The sequence below is a fragment of the Caretta caretta genome, chromosome 10, assembly GCF_965140235.1.
Source record: "Caretta caretta isolate rCarCar2 chromosome 10, rCarCar1.hap1, whole genome shotgun sequence".
NCBI classification, from domain to species: domain Eukaryota; kingdom Metazoa; phylum Chordata; order Testudines; family Cheloniidae; genus Caretta; species Caretta caretta.
The window spans coordinates 4,715,062-4,735,131 of NC_134215.1; the positions used below are offsets into that span (position 1 = coordinate 4,715,062).

The 20,070-nt window shown below is 43.5% G+C and overlaps 1 protein-coding gene across 1 annotated transcript in view; it reads left to right on the forward strand.

The window, feature by feature from the left end:
• The window catches only part of HS3ST6 (heparan sulfate-glucosamine 3-sulfotransferase 6), a 116,809-nt gene extending 108,309 nt beyond the window's left edge, over positions 1–8,500 (forward strand). Inside the window, exon 2 of the mRNA XM_048865695.2 lies at positions 1,597–8,500. Coding sequence (XP_048721652.2) covers positions 1,597–2,215 — 619 coding nt within the window. The 3' untranslated portion in view covers positions 2,216–8,500. The remainder of the gene's footprint in view (positions 1–1,596) is intronic.
• Positions 8,501–20,070: the final 11,570 nt, after the last annotated feature.

The following is a 20,070-nucleotide window of genomic DNA, read 5'->3' on the forward strand; positions in this document are numbered from 1 at the left end:
TTCATTCTGTTACGGAATGAAACCGAGGCCTTTGGAATTTTTTCACAAGAAAACAAAAACAGTAACGCAAGATACCTTCCCACTCTGGAATCCAGGTTAAAATCATTGCTTTGAATGAGGCAGAGTGGGGACTGGAACCGGGATCCTCCATATCAGATGAGTGCTTTAACCACTGAGCTAATGACTATTCACACTTTTTGGTTTGGAATCAATGGCATTTTTCAGTGGAAAAGATTCACTGACATCTTTTCAACCAGCTCCAGTTAGCACTATTGGGTTTATGATACAAAGCTGAACAGTTCTGAGTCCCTCCAGCAGGGGGCAGTCATGCACATACACACTGGCCAGTTCCTGACGATACCATGGTACGCAGCATTCTGTTTTGTTTTGGTAGCGAAATCTTGGAAGGGACTCTGTAAGTGAGCAAGTCCAGCCTGTCAGAAAACAAAGTGCCCATTAGAGTCTAAATGGACTGCCATTTCCCAGGTCTCATTAGCTGGCAGGCAGTTTAAAATGAACAAACTGGTGTGTGAAGGCAGCTAAAAGGGAGAAAAGGGGTTCTTTTTTGTGGTGTGAGAACCTGTGGCCACTGTTTCTGGGGGTCAGATAGCTTGGTCTCCCCAGCCATTTCAACCTTTCCTTGGCTTTTTTGCTGATGATGCCAACAATGGTGCCAATTAGTATCAAAGATGATGATGATTTTGGTGCTGTGGACAATTGGATAGTCTGAACTGGATCTGGCTCTCCACCCATTCAAGAGAGGGCCTGGACAGGCCTCAGATGGCAACATCGTCACTCGCCATTATAATTTAACTTTTTTCTGGTAGAGCCCACAATGTGCCAGGTGCTGAACAAATGGAAGGGAAGGCGCGGTCATTGCTGACCCATTCTGGAGTCCCACCAGCTAATTAGAAAAGAAAGTCTTCTTCTAATCATCCTTTGCCACCCATCCACTCCAGATCTTATACCAAGGTCATTGACATCAGAACCTTGACCTGTGTGCTTAATTCAGGAGAAGACCAGTAATGTGATTGTCGTACTGTACTTTGCTTTTTGTCAGCACTATTACAGACTAAAGCCAGTTCCTGCTCTGACTTACATCCCATGCAACCCCACTGTAGTCAATGGGTTTGCACTCGGTGTGTCCATCTGTACTGGGGTCACATCTAGCAATCCCAGACAAGGCTCAGGACTCCATTGTGCTAAGCACTGTGTAGACAAGTACCGAGAATAGTCCTTGCCCAAGGCAGCTAACAGTCTAGCCATGCCAGAGGTGGACAAAACAGAGAAATGAGGTTGGGGTCTGTTGGAGAGGGAGGTAACAAAAGAAACAGTTTGGCAAAAAAATAGAAGTCACAACCCTAATCAGGGCCTGATGGGAATGGCTTGTAGGCAGCACAACACAATAGGGCTTAAGTAGGGATTTTAAAGAGTTTTGATGAAGGATTTTCCCTGTACATTGGGCTTGGCATGTGGGGGCTGACGGCTTGATATTATCAGCTAGTTCTTACACTGGTGCGAATCACTGAAGATGTTAATGGGTCAAAGCTGGACAGATCCACTTGAGTCATTACTGTTGTCCTTTCCTTTCCACAGGAACCTGATGCCACGGACTCTAGAGGGGCAGATCACGATGGAGAAAACCCCGAGTTACTTTGTGACCAAGGAGGCTCCCAAACGTATTTACAACATGTCCAGGGAAACCAAGCTGATTGTGGTGGTGAGGAACCCGGTCACCAGGGCCATCTCAGACTACACGCAGACACTATCCAAAAACCCCACCATCCCCAGCTTCCAGGCTCTGGCTTTCAAGAATGTCAGCACGGGCCTCATCGACACCACCTGGAGTGCAGTGCGGATCGGCATCTATGCCAAGCACCTGGATAACTGGCTGCAGTACTTCCCCCTTTCAAAATTCCTCTTTGTCAGCGGGGAAAGACTCGTGAGTGACCCGGCTGGGGAGATGGGCCGAGTGCAAGACTTTTTGGGTCTCAAGAGAGTCGTGACGGACAAACACTTCTATTTCAATGAGACCAAGGGCTTCCCTTGCCTGAAGAAGCCCGAAGGAAGCAGCCGGCCCCGCTGTTTGGGGAAGTCCAAAGGGCGACCTCATCCAAAAATCCACGGGCAGGTGATCCAGCGCCTGCAGGAGTTTTACAGACCCTTCAACATGAAGTTCTATCAGATGACTGGGCAGGACTTTGGGTGGGACTGAGATCTCACCAGGCCAATGGCTTTCTAAGCCACAGTGGAGAGAGGACAACTAGTCCGCTTAGCAGACCTACAGGGCCCTTGGCACATTGTGTGCCAAACTTCCCAGGGACTCTAGCATAGGTGTGTCCAAGGCAAACTTTTGGAAGACACTTCCCATGTTCTAATTTATAACGGACTTGTTCCTGGAGAGAAATGTACACTTACTGACTAGAGAGAAATATTTAAGAAAGAAAAACAAACAAACAAACAAAAAAAAAAACCCCAACCCCAGATCAGATTAAATATTCTTCCATATAAATCTTGCTAATCTATATTAACCAGAACGGTTTTCAGATGGTGAGAGAGAGAGAGAGAGAGTGAGCGTGAGTGTGTGCAGTGACAAAGGCACTAAGATTCACAATAAAGCTTTGCAAATCAGAGTTGGCCTCCTAATGCTGCTCTTTCTCTGACTATACTGAGAGTGCTGTAATATTCACAATCAGCCATCCCGACCCTTTTAATTAGCAGGCGAAAGGGCCCTAGACACCAGTGCTGTGTTGAGGTCTTGGATGCCTTCCTTACAAAGGGACACTGTAAAGATAACTGCAGCCAGGTTCAAAGCTGCTGTACAGCAATGTAGGTCCATTGACTTCAAAGGAGCTAGGTTGGTTTACACCAGCTGAGGCTCTGGCCTGGTATATTAAAAACACTAATGACTTATGATAATAACATGTTAGGAGACTGATCTTGCTCCTCCCATTGGAATCAATGGAGTTTTGGCCATTGACTTATTGGGGCCAGTAGCATGCCCCAGTTTAAAAAAAAAATCTTATTTCTCTATTACTTTTTATGCTATTTGTTTTTCTTTGTGCTTCACTCAGTTGGGCCAGTGAGTTTTGGCCTAGATCCTCAAAGGCACCTAACTTCCCTCCACATACCTTTGATGATCTGGGCCTATGTGTTTCTAGTCAACTTCACTTTCCAGTGCCTACGCCCTGCAAGTTTGGTTTTCGGTTTCCCATGCTTCAAGAGGACATGGATGCTCTCCTCTTCCCAAAATTCTCTTTTTCCTTAAAATGTACAATAAATAAAATAAAATGTTGTGTTTATTAGAGTTTTGTAAAAGCCCTTTTAAAAAAGACAATCTGAATTTTGGACCTAAGTCATGTTTGGTGTCCTTAGAAACAGTTACCTGGTTTGATAGTTTCGGTCAGATCTGCAAAAAACAGGACACAATGAATCTACAAAATAATACAAATCTGTGGGTGATTTATTGTTATTTAAAGGCTTGATTCTCCCTCAGAAGTCAGTGGGAGTTTCAGTGAGGGCAGAATTGTCTTAAATGCACAGGGTAGAATGTTGACCCTCTCTGAAGTTAACGGCAAAAGTCCCATTGACTTCAGTTGTACAGGATTTTACCCACAGTTCTTTTCTGGCTAAACTGTTTGCATTAAAAATTCTATTCTGGTGTGGTTTCAGGAACATACAATACTGACAACTCTGGGCAAAAAAGAGTAGAAAAATCTCCTGTTCTTAATTGTGACAAAAGTTGCAGCTCTACAAAATTATTATAAAAATTTACTAGGCCACATCACAAAATCTGCTTGCCAGCTCTTTTCCCCAGGAGAATACAAAATTATTGGTACTTTGTCAGTCCAAATATTATTTGTCTTGGTGGGTGGTCAAGTAGCATATGACAAGGTTGGACAGAAGAATGGTAAATTGGCAAAGTTTGAAATAAAAGGAAATATTAATTCTGTCCCTAATAAGCAAAATCGTCTTAAGCACATAGTCAGCTTTAAATTGGTACTTACATGTAATTGACCTCAATGGGAGTTAAGCACCTGCTTAAAGTTTAGCAGGTGGTTAAATGCTTTGTTGAATCAGGGCCTTTACAGCTGAGTCAAAACACTCATTGAATAGAATGGGACCACTCACATGCTAAAAGCTTAGACACATGCTCAAGTACCTTGCAGGACTGGGGCCCTGTTTTCAGAATGGCACTTTGACCATTTTCTCTTTCCCATTTTGCAGCTGGCTCTGCATCTCTCATGTTGATTTTTATTGAGGCGAGCTTCCTTTCTGAGATTGGGCAGTGACTGGCATTTGATGATACATCTGGTCGAACAGCGAATCCAGAGAATGGTGTATTTTTCCTGATTTAAAATAGTCTGAAAGAATAAAAACAATTAGCAGCAGTAGTTCTGAATATATTCCAGATCCGGTTGCATTGTGTATCACATGCAACACAGGTGATAAAGTTGGAGACCTCCAAGAGTAAGGACAAATATCCCCCCCTCCCAGGAACAATTTTGCCAAAGAACATATAGCAAAAAAAGTCTGACCTTTAGCCCAGTGCCTACCAATCGGTTTCCAGATTTGCAGCCACAAAGGGCAGTCATCGGAGGCCGGTGGAATGAGTTTCAAGTTTTCTCATAATTAAAGAGGGGCAAAAAACACTTCAACCTTTCATAATCTTATTAGTGACTTGTTTGTCTTTTTAAGTAGTTCATTACATGGTTTTGAAGGGCCCCAAGGCCCTGCACGGTTTTGTACTATGTGATAGATCCATTCGATTCCAGTACAACATAGTCTCAGTGCTGGCTATCCTGTAAGGCGTAGGGTTGACTTGCTGTTTCAATGGTCACAAGCCACTGGTTGCAAACCATCCCGGCTGCATTGTTAAACACAAATGTTAAACTCTTTCAGGTAGCCCATGTTTTCCTTGACAAATACAATGTAAGCAAAGAGCCTCTGCCCTTTCCAGTGCGTCCCTTAGTGCTCCAGTCATTCTCCAGATTGATTTTGCATCTGGCATTTTAGATGGGGTGTTTTTAGTTGGTTTGCAATACATGTTGCTAAAGCTTCTCCCACTTCTTTGCTTTTTCTACAGTAAGAGGCTCCCCTTTGTTCTTCTTCAGTGGCATTTCTTTTCTATGGGTGGCGCTTAAAGCCTCTAAACTCACGGCTAATGGTCAGCGCTTTAGTCTGTTTCAGACAGGAGGCTAATCTGTTTACTGCTGCAACAAACGATGCACAAAATGATGCAACTCAATGTCAGGTCTAAGTTGAACACAAACATCTCAGCTATTTATATATTGAGAGATGGAGAGAGAAACGTGAACTTTTTTTGGTATACCTTGGAAATAGACATGACTTCTAATTTGCATGGTCTTTGCCCTGCTTTAAATTCCTGTCAGTTTCTAAAGGCAATGTAGCTGCATTGTACCTGGTTAAGACGCCGTGGTAGGTTAAACAACAAAGAAAATCTGAATTAATTTTGTGCGGCGCTCGAAAGGCTAGATCCCCACCTGGGGTAAATCAGAGCAGTTCCATTGATTTCAGTGGAACTACAGTGATTTCAGGCCAGCTGAGAATATGGTCCTGAAGAGGCAATTGAAGCAGAGAGAGGTTCAGGCTACACGTAAATGGCATCTTCCCCCATTTCTGTAGCTTTTCCCATGAAGTAATTCTACAGCTTCGTATGATTGGTTTTGTCTGGCTTTGTACAAACCACAGAGGAATCTCTCTCTCCTCCCCTCATACCCTACCTCCACCCCTTTGCCAGGGGGAACTGAGGGTGCTCAGCCCCAACAGCAGGTGCCCAGCACCTTGTAAAATTGCCCTCCCCCAAGTGTGCAAATCCTGCCAAGGTGAGCGGCCCAAGGAAAGGGAAGTGCCCTCTCCACCAACCCGCTTGGGGTTGGATGTCAGAGCTGCTGGAGCCTGTTGTCACTTTCGCTGGCAGCACCACATGATGGACTGCACTTTGCTTGTTTAGGTTTTGTTTCCAGCCACGACATTCGACCAAATTATTCTCCATGAAGGGCTTTAAAGTTTCCCAAGTGCCTGTGAAAGCCTAGAAATGCTGATAGTGACCCTATTTCTCAGCTGAGTGGCTACATTCAGCCAGAGCCATATTGATATGCAAAACGTTAAGGGCCCCGGGTCTAAAGATGGTTTCTGTCTGCCTTGTGAAAGGAGGCCATACTTTTTTAAAGCCTAGGCCTTTCTAAAGCTGCACAATACCATATAGACTATGCCATTTAAAGCATCTGAAGCAACCCAAAATGTATTGAAAGCTTGCTTTGCAAACTCATTAAGACTACTCAATAGGTTCTGGCAAATACCGTGCCAGGGCTGACCGCACGGATTAAGACTTTTGAAGTGATACACAAACCCCCTGCTTAAACTAATTGCTGCCCCATGGCTCATGAGGTCAAGTGTTTGTATTCATTGCATTCGAGAGGAGCCATTTGTGGGGCTGTCCAGGTGAAGTCTGCACTTCATTAGACCAGGACAATAAGCTGGAAGTTCCCCGTAGGAAGGGGAAAGGTAACCAAGATGGAAATTTCATGGATCTCTCAAAGGAGAATCATTGAATACAAACAAACTTATGTCCACCACTGCAGGGTTTTTCAATGAAAGAGTTCCCACATGGAATAGTGGCTTTGCAATCTAATATACTAAATGCGGGGAGGTAGCCTTGCCAAATGCTTCATTACAATCTTTGTTGTGCTATCCTAAAATGGCCAGTTCAATTAAAAGGGAATGTAACTTTAATTACATATATCAGTTCAGTGTGTACAAATCTCTGTCGTTTTGGTTAGTACACAATGCTGCAGTTTTTTGTTACTGTCACCCCCTGGGAGTTACTTTGAAACCTATTACTTGAATTCTATGAATTTTGTTACAGGTATACTGAAAGAAAAATTGCAAAGCTGACTGAGATCAGAGAAAATCCACTGACATTTAATTTTCTTTGCCTTCAGCCCTAGATGTGTTTGCTGGGCAGCAAAATTTCATCCTTGCCTCTGACACTGTGGGGATGTATCTTCCATATCCTGCGTTTAAACTTTCACAATGAATTGAACATTAATAAATAGGCCTGGCTTGTCCTAAAATGTTTGTCTCCCTGTTTTGGGTAGGGGGACTTACCTCATCAGTAAGGAAAGAAAAGCTGCAGCAAGAGGCAGAATTGGCATCCAAGTGATGGTGAATTAGAGAGGAGATTGGATAGAGAATGCTCTACCTTATATCACCGGGGCTGCTTGAAATTCAACTTTATCTCCTAAGAGTTCTCCATCGTAACACATTGAAAAATGCCACCACAATCTTAGCAAATTGCTGCCATTGGTTAAACTGTTCCAAAGGCAACGTTCTCCTGTGACACCACTAAAGCATTGCGCCCAGCATGAGAAATATAACGTGCTTCAAACATCCATCAAGTTGTATGGCTAGCGTTTCAATTTATGCAGAATCATTAGCCTATGATAACCCTTAAAGCCAGAGGAATTCCAAACGATTCACTTCTGTTTGCCATCAGTGGACAGTTAACGATTGCTGGTGACAACCAAGATGCAAAGTCTACATTGGGCTGGTAGAATCAAATCCATTGAACGAGCAGTGGTCACTTTTGTGATGCATTGTTCCCCAATTACAAGTGGATTCCTTTCAGCGACAGAATGGGGAACCCATCATGTGTTAACACATGTGCCTCGTGTATATCCTAGAAGAAATGGCCTTTGTCGTCATTTGCTAATGGGCCTAATTAAAAAAGAAAATTTAGAAAAATTAGGGGTGAGATTTTCTAAAGATTTCAGCCAGCTTTTCCATTAAGGCACAACATACTGTAGTTCCCATCCCTCCCAATGGGAGCTAATGAGCGCTAAGAACTTTTGAAAAAAAAAAGTTGATCTCTTCATTTTGGGTGTCTAAGTGGGACACTTAGAAAAATCTGTCCTCAATTGTGGGTACTGAGTACTTATGAAAATCTAATCCAAAATGTCTATTCTTTTTTCCCACTGGCCAATTTCACCTAATTTACAATCACTTTTTTTAAAATTCCTCTAAGCCTGTGGGCATCAAACTTGTATTGCGAAAAACCAAAATGCTACATTCTTTATACAGGCAAAACTCCCCCAGGAGTCATGGGAGTTTTGCCTCAGTAAGAATGCAGCAATTGGCTCTGGAAATATCATAGTATGGTGTGAAATGTATTTGAATGTTGTAAATTATCAGATGGATTGTTTGGCTTGGATTGTGCTATTATATTTTTTTCCCCTTTTCCCTATATGGAAGATACATCTTTGTGTTTATATTTTGTTAACAGAGAGAGAGCTCTGGGTCTGATATCACTCTCCTTTGCTGGAGTTTTCTCACCACTTGTAAAACTTGTATAAGCAGTCTCCACTGGGATAACAAAGTTGGGTGAAAATATGTCAGAATATGATCACACTCAAAAAAAAAAATAACCACTATATTTTTCTGCACAAGATCTCTGAAAATAAAGTTATAAAGAAAATGATGCAGGACTATTGTTTGTTTTCATTGGTGCATTTGCTGTTCTGGACCAGTGTGAAAAATAGACTCTTGTTATTTTCATAGATTTTTCTCCCCTTTTGTCCCTATCTTGAATTTGTAAAAATTCAGATTTTTCAGGTTAGTTGGAAGTCAATATTTATTCTCCAGGATGTCTAGTTATAAAGGAACCTGGCCTCAAAACGTGAGAGAGAGCCTGACATATATCAAACATTTTCTTCCCGCGTGCTACTGACTGCTGTTAGGTCAAGACATTTCCAAATTAGCATGCAAATGATGGTTTGGATAATGTATGTGGACTTCGGTTTGCTCCGAGAAAGCACTATCAGGCCTCCTACAGCTAAAAATGTAAGGATCATGCATACATGATGCAAGAATCATACACTGAGTGCTCCTTAACTAGGCATAATCTGGGCACGTTCCTTCCATTAAACCGTTATCTTGGCATGCCTTGCATCATCCATGTGTGAGCTGAAATTGATCACAGAGAGAGGGAAGGCAAAGCTGAACGTGTTAATGTGTCAAAGGTGCTTTATTGCCAATGAATTCTGGTCATGTGACTCTACAGTGAACTGTAACTAGTAATTTTGTGCCTACTGCATCCTTAGTAATTTTGTTTACATAGATGACAATAATGGTGAACGTTTTCCCGTCACCTCCCAGGGCTTTGGTAATTGCACCTTGCCAGGATTATTCTGTTCGGTGAGCTCTAGGAAGGAAAAAAATTGTATCAGAGACTCCTCTGGCATAAAAACGACATTGCCGTATTCTACACACATTTCCCTCAGCTCTCTTCAACTGCCCCCAGCCCCACAAGTTTTCTACAGGGATTCTGACTATTTAAACATTTGGGGTAAAGTGTCAGTTATATTCAGACTTTCTGGCAGGGTCACCCAGTGATCATGTGACCTTGTCAGTCACAGATCTCCCTGGCTTTCTTGTCATGTGACCTTGTCAAGTGTTTGGACAGAGGGCAGCGTTCACTGTCAACTGAGATTAACTTGCACTGAGAAAGTTACACATATTGATAAAAATGTTTGCATCCAGAGACAATCACAATCTATATCTGGGGTCCTGCTCAATGACATTTTCTCTGGTTCAGTTGAATCCATTAGTCCAGAAGTTTGTTATGGAGTCTGCTCATGAAAATGACCCTATTTGTGAGCTGGCTACACTTTGGTGGGGTGACCATTTAATAATTGTAAGCAAGGCCCATTTGCTGTGGAAAACACTTGGCTAGAAATAAAGAATTCTATGCACAAAGGATACCCCTCTCCACAAAACTCACTTTTTACTGTGTGATCTGGCCTTCCTCAATGTCACATGCTACCAGGATCTGCATATATCAAATGCCAGAAGGCGGCCTTGATTGTCTTTCTGCTTTGAAGTGGTGTTGAGCATGCTTGACTCATGGAGTCTGCAAATGTTGATTACAGCCAGCCTATTGAGGAGGGAGTGGAAGAGTGGATTGGTGCTGAAGGAGTCTGTCAGCATGGCTGGTGCAGGAGACAGTGCTTATTTATAATCTAGCTATGGTCACCAACAGGAAAGCAGTTCATCACCACATTTTGCAGCATGCATCTGATTGGCAGTGCCACCATCACCCCTGGTAAATGATCAGTCATCCATTAAATGCGGCGCGGTCTGTGCAGTGACACAAACACAAAACTTTCATATTCCCTTACACATACAGTGAGTCAGAAAAAACATTTTTCTCTAGGAAAAATTTCAGCTGGAAAACTGTCATTTGAAATTTTTCAGGAGAAATTTTTGAAAGGAAATTTTCATAGGGTTTTGATTCAAATCGAAATTTTCATTTCAAACTGAGATTTTTCCTTGTGGGTAAGATTTTGAAAACTGACCTTTTAAAATAAAATAAAAATTGGATTCCCCCCCCCCCCAAACTTTCTTTGGCCACTGAATGTGCTAGGCGGAATGAAGTGGTTATTTTCTTTCCACTTTTTCACATGTAAATATTCAAAACTTCTCCAACTTTGGAAAAGTTTCAGAGTTTCTACTGTGTTTGGTGGCCCCCTCCTCCCAAAAAAGGAAAACAGCAAGGGAAAGGCAGGAAAACAAAAAATGTGACATTTTGAAAATTTTCCATTTTCAAAAACCAAAACTGAAATGTCAATATGAAATGAGACCATTTAATTGTGCAATTTCCTGCACAAGAAAAGGAAAAATAATTCAATCATAAATGATATTTTTCAAAGCAAACTCAGTTTGGTAGCAAAAATTCTCAGTCAAAATCTTGTAATCAGCTGTAGCTATTTTTATCAATGTGTCTCAAATCTCTTTGCAAAGCCATGTGACTATCCTCCTCCTCATTTCATAGGTGAGATAGAAGAGGCACAGAGAAAGTTGAGTGATTTGCTCAGGGTCACACAAGGAGTGAGTGACAGAGTGGAGCATAGAACCTACCTCTCTCTACAGATCAGAGAACAGCCTGATACTGAGGTAGGACACCAAACTGAAGCCATACTAAGATTTCAGTGCAGGATGCTCAGAGTACATCTATACAAAGAACATCTATAAAAAACATTGCATCACAGGGACATAACTATTGCAAAACCACCTGGCTCCAGCCTTGAGAAAGCCCAGGGTGTCTTCCACCCACATTCCTGACCCTTACAAAGATGGGACTTCAGCTCATCTCAAGTAACTATTTCCTCTGCAATCACTTGGTTTCCAATATAGGCTCACTAGCCTTTCCCAGCATGCTTTTCTGATAACTGGCTCTTTAAATTTGAGAGAGTCAGCAGCTGCAGCCCTAGAACAGCCATTTTGTGTCTAGCTGCCGTAGACTGCCCATCACTCTGTCCCTCCCTACTGGTAAGTACTCTGAGATCCTATACCTATGAGATGTCCCTGTGACGTTCCCTTCTTCCTGAGCAAATGGAATATCCGCCCAGGGATGTTTAGAAAACAGTTCTGAACCATAAGATCAGTTGGGCAGTGGCACAGGCTGCCGGGGAGATGTGACCAGGGAGGGCACCATCCCTGAATACAGTCAAGAAATGAGGAAATTAAAAAAAACAAAACAAAACAAAAAAAACAAGAAGAGTGGGAATGATGTGAAGATGGGAGCTAAAAATGCAAAGGGGTCAGGGCATATGGCCCTGGAAATTTCTGGCCCTGATGATTCATGCTGACTGGTTCATATGATCATGTGAAAGAGTTGGGTGAAACCTAGCTTCCACTTAAATCTTAAAAACAGACCACAGGTGAGACTTGAGTGGTGCATAAGCTGCATGCCGGTGGTGGGTCATGAGCAGTGGGTATTGAACCTGGGGGCTCTGGAGCTAATGTGTGAGCTTCTAGTGCCTTAGCTACAAAAATCTAGCTCTCTCAGCTAAGGAGACACTCATCAACAACTTATGTGGACCACCTGCCACTACAGGGGGACAGGTGCCATACTGAATGGGGGTAGCTTACATCTGCATGGGTCAATTTCACTTTGAAAGAGCAGGAGAGGAGAAAATTAGGTTTACCAATGTACATGGCATGCACAGCGTAGGCAGCAGTGATCCCTGTGTGCATGTGGGTTAGCTGTGTTAGCCCCGTGGGCTGCCAAAATCCATTTCATTTTTCTGATCAGGGATTCTGGAGAGAATTTTTTTCCCCCAGCCTTGGTTATTTGAATGGAAATGCAACCTGAGCACTAGAAGAGAGTCTGTTTGCATGGTGATACTTGGTGTAAAATTATCACAGTTTAGGTAGAGCTGGCTGGGAATTTTTTGACCAAACAATGCCAATTTGTAGAAATGGAAACTTTTCATAGAAAATGTATTGGTTTCTAGAAAAAATTTTGTTGGGAAGGTTTCTTGGATCTAGGATGAAATTTATGGTGAAATTGCTTAGGGCATTCATCGAGGATGTGGGGAGGCCAGCTTCAACTCCCTAGTCTGCTTGATTTGGAGTAGGGATTCAAACCTAGGTCTCCTACATCCCAAGTGACTGATCTAACCACCACGCGATTGAGTCAATTTCTGCTGTTGTGTCACTCTCTTCTTTTGGAGCTGTTCCACTCTGTATAATGGACAGTGGTTAGGGTGCTCACTTGGGAGGTGGGAGGCCCAATTCCCTGCTTCATATCAAGCTCATTCAAATTAAACGAGGAGATGGCTAGTACAGAAATCATCTTTTGACAAGATCTCTTCAATTTGAAGACCTCCCACTGCATAACACTAAGAAGCAAGCTGTATGACATGCTTGAGGTATGGGGTCAAATTAGTTCATTGTAGCTCTATTGACATCAGTATAATATATTCACCACTGGCCGAAGTGACCATGAGCCTGTTGAAATCAATGGAGTGGCGGCTGCTTTCATCCGTGGGGAATCTAGCCCACAAAACTTTGGGATGCTCATATAAAAAGCACCGGAAGCCCAATATGAACCAAGGCTTAAAGCTCGGAACATGTCCATGAATTGGGTAAGATACCTGTTTTACAGATGGGTAAAGTGAGGCATAGCGAGCTTAATATAAGTTGCTAAAGGTCACATAGCAATTCAGTATCAGCACTGGGAATAGAACCCAGGAGTCCTAGCTCCCAATCTTGTGGTCAAGCTAAGGGATAATACTTTCTCTATGGGCCCAATCCTGCCGCCTCTATTCAGGATGAGTAGTCCCTTTCACCACAGCTAATCCTACTGAAAACAATTAACATGAGCGAGGATGGCAAAATTGGGCCCTATATGAGTGTTACATACCCTATATGCCATGTTACATTCTGAGACCACTGGTAGCTCGGCCTCCTGCTCTCCAGTTCCTATAACCATCAGCAGCACTTTCAGCAGCTAGGAGATACTCAGTGACCTAGAGCTTCCCAGCCAAGAGCACTCTTGTATCTTCAACTTCCAACGCCGGTAAACAGATCAGCTGGTTGCTGAGGCGAGCAAACCTGTACATGATGTCTACACTGCAGCTGGGACCATGCTTCCCAGCTCAAACCGAGGTGTGCAGAAGCTCTGCTTGAGCTAACCCACTAAAAATAGCAGTGTAGCCAAGGGTAGCATGGGTGCTGGCTCAGACTCGTTACCTGAGTATGCACCCAGAGGCGCAGGTGTGTTTGTACTCAGGCAGATAATCTGAGCTGCTGTGTTCATTACCCCTGGCTGCACTGCTAGCTCATCCGTCCACCTTAGCCGGGAAGCGCAGTCCCAGCGGCTGTGTAGACATACCCTAGGTTGCAGCCCTTTGGGAATTCGGAATTGCCACTGGCTAGGGATTTTCAACGAACCATACTTAACAAAAATTGCATTTCCCCCTTCCCCCCAACACAGGCAAAACACTTTTACTTTGGTACCACTTGGTTACAGACCATATTCCAGTAGGCTATACTAGTTCAGAGAGAATTGGTATCGTAACATACCATTACTTTAATCATATAACTCCTGAAACAAGAACTAACTTCCATTATAAACTACTTATTTTTCAAACCATCTCTCTAATTTCCCAGTGTGCTTGTACTATACCATTATGCTGTTTTGCACAATTTAACCAGATGCAGACTTCCATCTTTCCAATATGCTGCTCTTTTCCATGAGAAGAGAGCCTCAGTAAGACTCATTGCTGAGCTACATTAAAGGATGAAATGTTATATAAAATCTTATTGTACAAAATGAAACTTGTGTTCAGAACTGGTAGAATAAAACAAAATGTGATTTGTAACTAAAAGTGATGAACTCGGTTTGCTGTGATTTATTGTCTGAGATAAATTCATGGAAGACAGGTCCCTCAATGGCTATTAGCCAAGATGATCAGGGACACAACTCCATGCTCTGGGTTCCAACTGCCAGAAGCTGGGACTGGATAACAGGGGGTGGATCACTTGATAATTGTGTTCTGTTCATTCACTATGAAGTATCTGGCCAGATGGACCATTGGTCTGACCCAGTATGGCCATTCTTAGGTTCTGAAGAGTGTATCCATCCCGCTCAGCACTCGTGAAAATATTGGTAAAACCTCAAACTTTCACAACTGATTATTTGTCCAACAATTTGTATCAGCAGTTTAATTCTTTTCTATTAATTATTTGTCATTCTGTTTAAAATGTTTCAGTCTTCCAATCAGGGAGTAGAAGCAATACCATGTGACTTAGCTAACCAAAAGAAGGTGGTGAATCTCAAATACTTAATGGAATGAAGGCCTTGAAGCCAAGGCATTTGTGTGTGACCTTGGGCAAGTCACTTGATTTATCTGGGCCTCAGTCTCTCATCTTTAAAATGGGGATAACAATTTTTCCTTTCTCCTGCCCTTTGTATTGTCTGTTTGGATTGTAAGCTCCTCAGGGCAGGATTGATCCCTTACTAAGCGTGTGTACAGTGTGGCCCCAATCATGGGTAGGGCCTCTAGGTGCAACCATAGCTGAAGTGAATGGTACATGCAGTGCTTAATTTGTAAAGAAAGAGATGCCAGAGCTCAAGCAATAACGATGGTGTGCTCTGCACAGCATGAACTCACACGTATAATCCATGTGAGGTCACACCCTACACCCCACTGACAGAAGAGGTGCTGGGGCTGAATCCTGGCAAACCCTGGCACAAAATAAGCTCTAACTCCATGAATAATGCAAAGACTAGAAACAGCTGAGCGATCTGGTGAATGGTACCAGGATCACTGAGCAGCACCTTCCTTCAGCCACAGTCTCATTGAAATAAATAAGACTCTGCTTGCTGACTAAGTTTCTATACAGCCTGAGCAAGGGTATGAGAACCTGGCTCTATGTTTGCAGATTGTTCTTAAATGCTTCCTGGAGAGAAGAAAGGGCTAAACTGACAATGGCTATTGTTTCACAAGAAATAATTCCATCTGCTGCGTTGTCAGCACTAGGGATCTGAGCCAGATCCATCCTCAGTTTGACTCAGTTCATTGCAGGGATGAATTTAACATTTTGTTGACTCAATGTAGTGAAGAACTCTCCCCAATGAAACCGAATGAAAAGTAAAATCATAATGTCAGCTGCAGATTATTTGCCTCCTATCATCAGGTACTTCCCTGAAAGACTCCTTTCAGGAAGGGAGTACATCTATGACATTTCCCTTCAAAAAACGTAACATTCCTCACAATGACTCTGCAGGATGCAAGATGACAGCATAGAGAACAGTTATATTCCTGGGGAGAAAAATGTTTTTGCCTTTTGGGGAGTTTTCTTTCTTTCCACTGACATTTGATGCAAAGTATTCATGGCTTTGAGCATGGTTCTTGAGCTGCAGAAAGCCAGAATAGCTTTGCAACATTCAGCCCAGCCGAGTTCTACATTTTATGTTCTGGTTTCAATCTCAATGTAATCCCAATACATAGAATAAACTCATGCCATATTCCTCAGTCGTCAAGAAAATGCCCATGCCAAAGGAGAGAGTGTTGTAATTGTATCCACATGCCAATGGCCTGGCTCCAAGTCATCTAATGTTAAGTCTGGTCTACACATGTGCGTACAAACATGATCAGGCATTGCCGGTTTATGCAAGTATGTAAACGAGAGGGAAACCAGATACACTGAGAGTATTTTTTAATTTTCAAATCAGTTGGCATGCTTTGGTTTAATATCTGCCTTAATTATCGTACAAGGCTATCGGTTACCCAGAATGAGAGTGGAGCAAATATGATATTTGACTAATTTAGCCTCTAGTTCAGTTTGCTAACTGTCTACAAGCAACTTACTGTTTCCTTGAAGGCATTTGTTTTTTGAAATTGTTTGCCCAATAATGTCAGCAGATAATTCTTATTCTGTAGCTTGTGAGCAATTTGCTGTGATTATTTACTATTTGAAAGCTGATCTGTGTTGGTTCAAATTCATTGGATGCACAGGTCCCAGGGTTTCTGTTTCCTGACTGGATGAGCATAGCTGCTGAGTCATGTTTCAGGGGACACACACAAATTCACTTGCCACCAGTATGCTCCAAAAGCCCTTTAACATTCATGGTTTCTGCAAACATTTATCCCAGTAAACTCAGTGATTAAAAGTGAATGCAAAAGAGGGGCAAATACACTCAAAGTGCATTCATTAAATTAACAATTCAAACAAACATTCATGAAAATTTTTCCACAGCATGCACGAAGGTCTCCCCAGAATGCTTGTTTCAGCTCCATATTGAGTTTTAAAAAAAGGCACCACACGCAGGAGGTTCCATAAATGAAGAGCATTGTGTGTGTGCGCATCACCCAGCACATTTCAGTCGGCATCCAGAATTCGGACAGGTGACCAGCTAAGGCTTAACGTAACAATTGGCTAGGTGCAGAGTCAATGATGAGCATTCTGCAGGCACTCACTGAGCCAATAGCAAAGCCATATAAAAGCTTCACTCCTGCTGCCACAGAAGTCAACAGCAAAACGCGCTTTGCCTTCAACCGGAGTGGGCTTGAGCCAACGCGTCTTATCCACAGCGAGAATGTTGGAAACAAGAGGCTGTGTGGCATGAAGCTAGCTGTGGGCTTTCAAGACCTGCAAGAAAACACAGAGGGGTAGGATGGTTTAGTTCCTATCACCCAGATGTAGCACCATCAGGTTTTCGCTGACCAGTCTTTCTATCAGCCTCCTCCAGCTCTAACGTAACTTATTCAGCTTCCCCAACGAGAGAAGGAGGCATGTGCCAGAATAGACCACACGGTGCTGAACGAACGAGACACTGCCTAGAGATAGGATATAGATGAAAGAGGGTGTTCTTAATAACGACATTAACGAGTACCTTGGATGACATGGCCAAATGAATGGGGACATCAAAGTTTCTGAGTTTAGCCTCCGGAACCTAAGCAAGTTCATTAAAAGGAATTAGTGTGCAGGAGGGTGGGGGCAACAGACAACCCATAATCAAACCATGGGGAACAGCAGTTGAAGGCAATTCTGTTTCATCGGCACTGGGTTTTTAAAAATGCCTCCATCATCCGGGCCACCGTGTCCCAAACACAAAGTAAGATGGACCGCTCCACGCCCATTCAGCTCATTAGGGATCCTCAGTAAGGGCGCAGGGAATGAATGTGTCCTCAGCACATGTATGTTAATCACGGCCAGATCTGAGTATAATGGGGCCGGGAGGGAGCCAATGAATATTAAAAAGAATAGGTGCGAGAAGAGGACCCTAGGGGACCTCCCAAATCAATAAGGAAAGGGCTAGATCAGAGAAGCAGCAACCCAGTACAACTCAATCCGGTGTTACTGACAGAGCAGGGAGACCAGGGGACCTGAGGAAAATGGCGAGATGCTAGAATGTCTGTTCGCAGCTAGAACAATCCCCCGGGGTCTCATTGCATTGAAACGAATAAGGCTTTTCATTGGGCTCAGAGGGTCAGATCCTCGAGGCTGTAAATTGGTGTAGCTGCAGCAAAGGCAATGGCGTGATGCTGGTTTACACCAGCTAAGGGTCTGACCCTGGGGCCTTGTCTCCACTAGCCTTTTTTTTCCCCCTAAAATTTTTCCACTGCTGCTCCCATTGGTGCAGCACCACAAGTGGGAGGAAAGGTGGGAATGCTGGAGTGTAGACAAGGCACAGACATCCTTAGCACCATGTTGTTTAACTCTGCCACCTGGACAGAGAGAAACACAGGATGGTGTTCCAGAAAATCCACCTCTTGATCCACCTTCTCAAATGAGGAAGTGCTCCGCACCTGGAACATGGATACAAATCACTTGTGCAACCATTGTTTCCACCTCAGGGTAACCTGAAGGCCTGACTTCCTGCTCACTTACAAGGTGTCTTAGATGTTTCCACAGCTCACCTTCATCATTGTCTTTTCTGATCACTAAGTAAGAAAGCATGAGGTTGAACAGCTGATAGTCCTGAGGCTATTGGGAGTCATCGGGGAGGGATAACTCAGTGGTTTGAGCATTGGCCTGCTAAACCCAAGGTTGTGAGTTCAATCATTGAGGGGGCCATTTAGGGATCTGGGGCAAAAATTGGGGATTGGTCCTGCTTTGAGCAGGGGGTTGGACTAGATGACCTCCTGTGGTCCTTTCCAACCCTGATATCCTCTGATTGTATTGGGGATTGATTTCAGGGTAGCAGAGAAGTAGCCAGCTATGCTTGCAGGATCATTTGCAGACTTTGATAACACCAAAGCTGCTGTCTACAGGTTTTTGCAAGCAATGCGGGGAGAGCATCAAGAAGTTATATGGCCGCAGAATAACGGAACTGACTTCTGCAGCTGTCCAGGCTGCCGTTTATTAGTACGCAGGTGTCTGCCACAGACGAGTCAGCGTACTCAAGCCCATACTGTGGAAATTGTTCTAGCTGTTGCTGTTCTCACCAATCTTATTACTGCAGCAATGCGAAAACTGATTCCAGCCCTTCAGGAGCACTGCCAGGAGCTGGCTGTTCAGGCATAGCAGAACTGAGAAGCCATTGGAGTGAGGATAAATCTCCCGAGCTAGCCATTTTTAGTGGCTACCATGACCTCCCCACATCTGAAAGCAAAGGGTCAACTCAGATGTCTTACACCTTTTCTGTTCCCCAGCCAGCTCCTTGACCCCCACCTTGGCAAGTCAATTCAGAAGACTGTTGTGTCTGGGAATGAGCTGGTGCAACATAGTCAACAACGTTTCAGCGCGTGGCATTAGCTGCATCAGGCATTGCCCATCAATGGGGGGTGGGGCACAGACCATGTAGGCCTGTGCCAACCATGAAAATTGATATACAGCAGGGTGGGAAAGGAGATACAAAGGCATTATCTCTGCAAGCATAGAGTGGAAGATAGCCATCAGTGGTAGGGCCCTCAAAATAATGCAAGTATCTCTGAGAGACTTGTGTATAAGAGACCGTCTCATCAAGGAGTGACTAAGAGACTCGAACTGGTGACAATGTAGAATCCTCTGTTTTTTTTCCCTCCCTGCGCTCAGCCTGGCTATAAAGAAGGCAGTTTCCATAGGTGGAGTCTTGCCTTTCACAAGCCCTGATTTTGCTTGCTAACAAAAGGAGGGATTGAAGGCCTTTTCTCTTCCTGCCTCTGAATAGTTCAGTTTTTGTGCTGAGACTTTAAAACCCCCTTGATAAGGCGCTCGCCGTTTGGGGAAGTGACGCTTTTATTCTGGTGCCTGTAATTCTAGAAGCGACTGGCCGGCCTGAGTTGCAAGGGTTCGACTCCATTCTCTGTCTTGATTTCACAAAGACAACAGAAAGGAGGAGAAACGAAAAAGGCCCAGAACAGTGCACACTGTAGGCTGAAAGATTTGTTCTCCACTCCTCAATATTGTAACAATGATAAAGCCTCGCTCTTTTCATCAGTAGCTCAAAGTGTTTTACAAAGGGGGTCAGTATCATTAACTCCCTTTTACAGATGGGCAAACTGAGGCACATAGACTTACCCGAGGTCTTCCAGCAGCGAAGCTGAGAATAGACTCTAGGTCTCCTGAGTCCCAGTACAGTGCCCTATTGCTCTGCTGAACACCCCTGGCCACTTAGCAATTCATATGGACAGCAGGGACAAAACCCAGATCCTCCCACTCCAAAAACCCATGTCTCCACCAGTTGAGCTACAGGAGCAGTCTCCTTTAATTTATAGCAATATAGGGAATATGGTACATAGTGGAGTGGCTCTGATTCCATCCAGCAGATGGCAG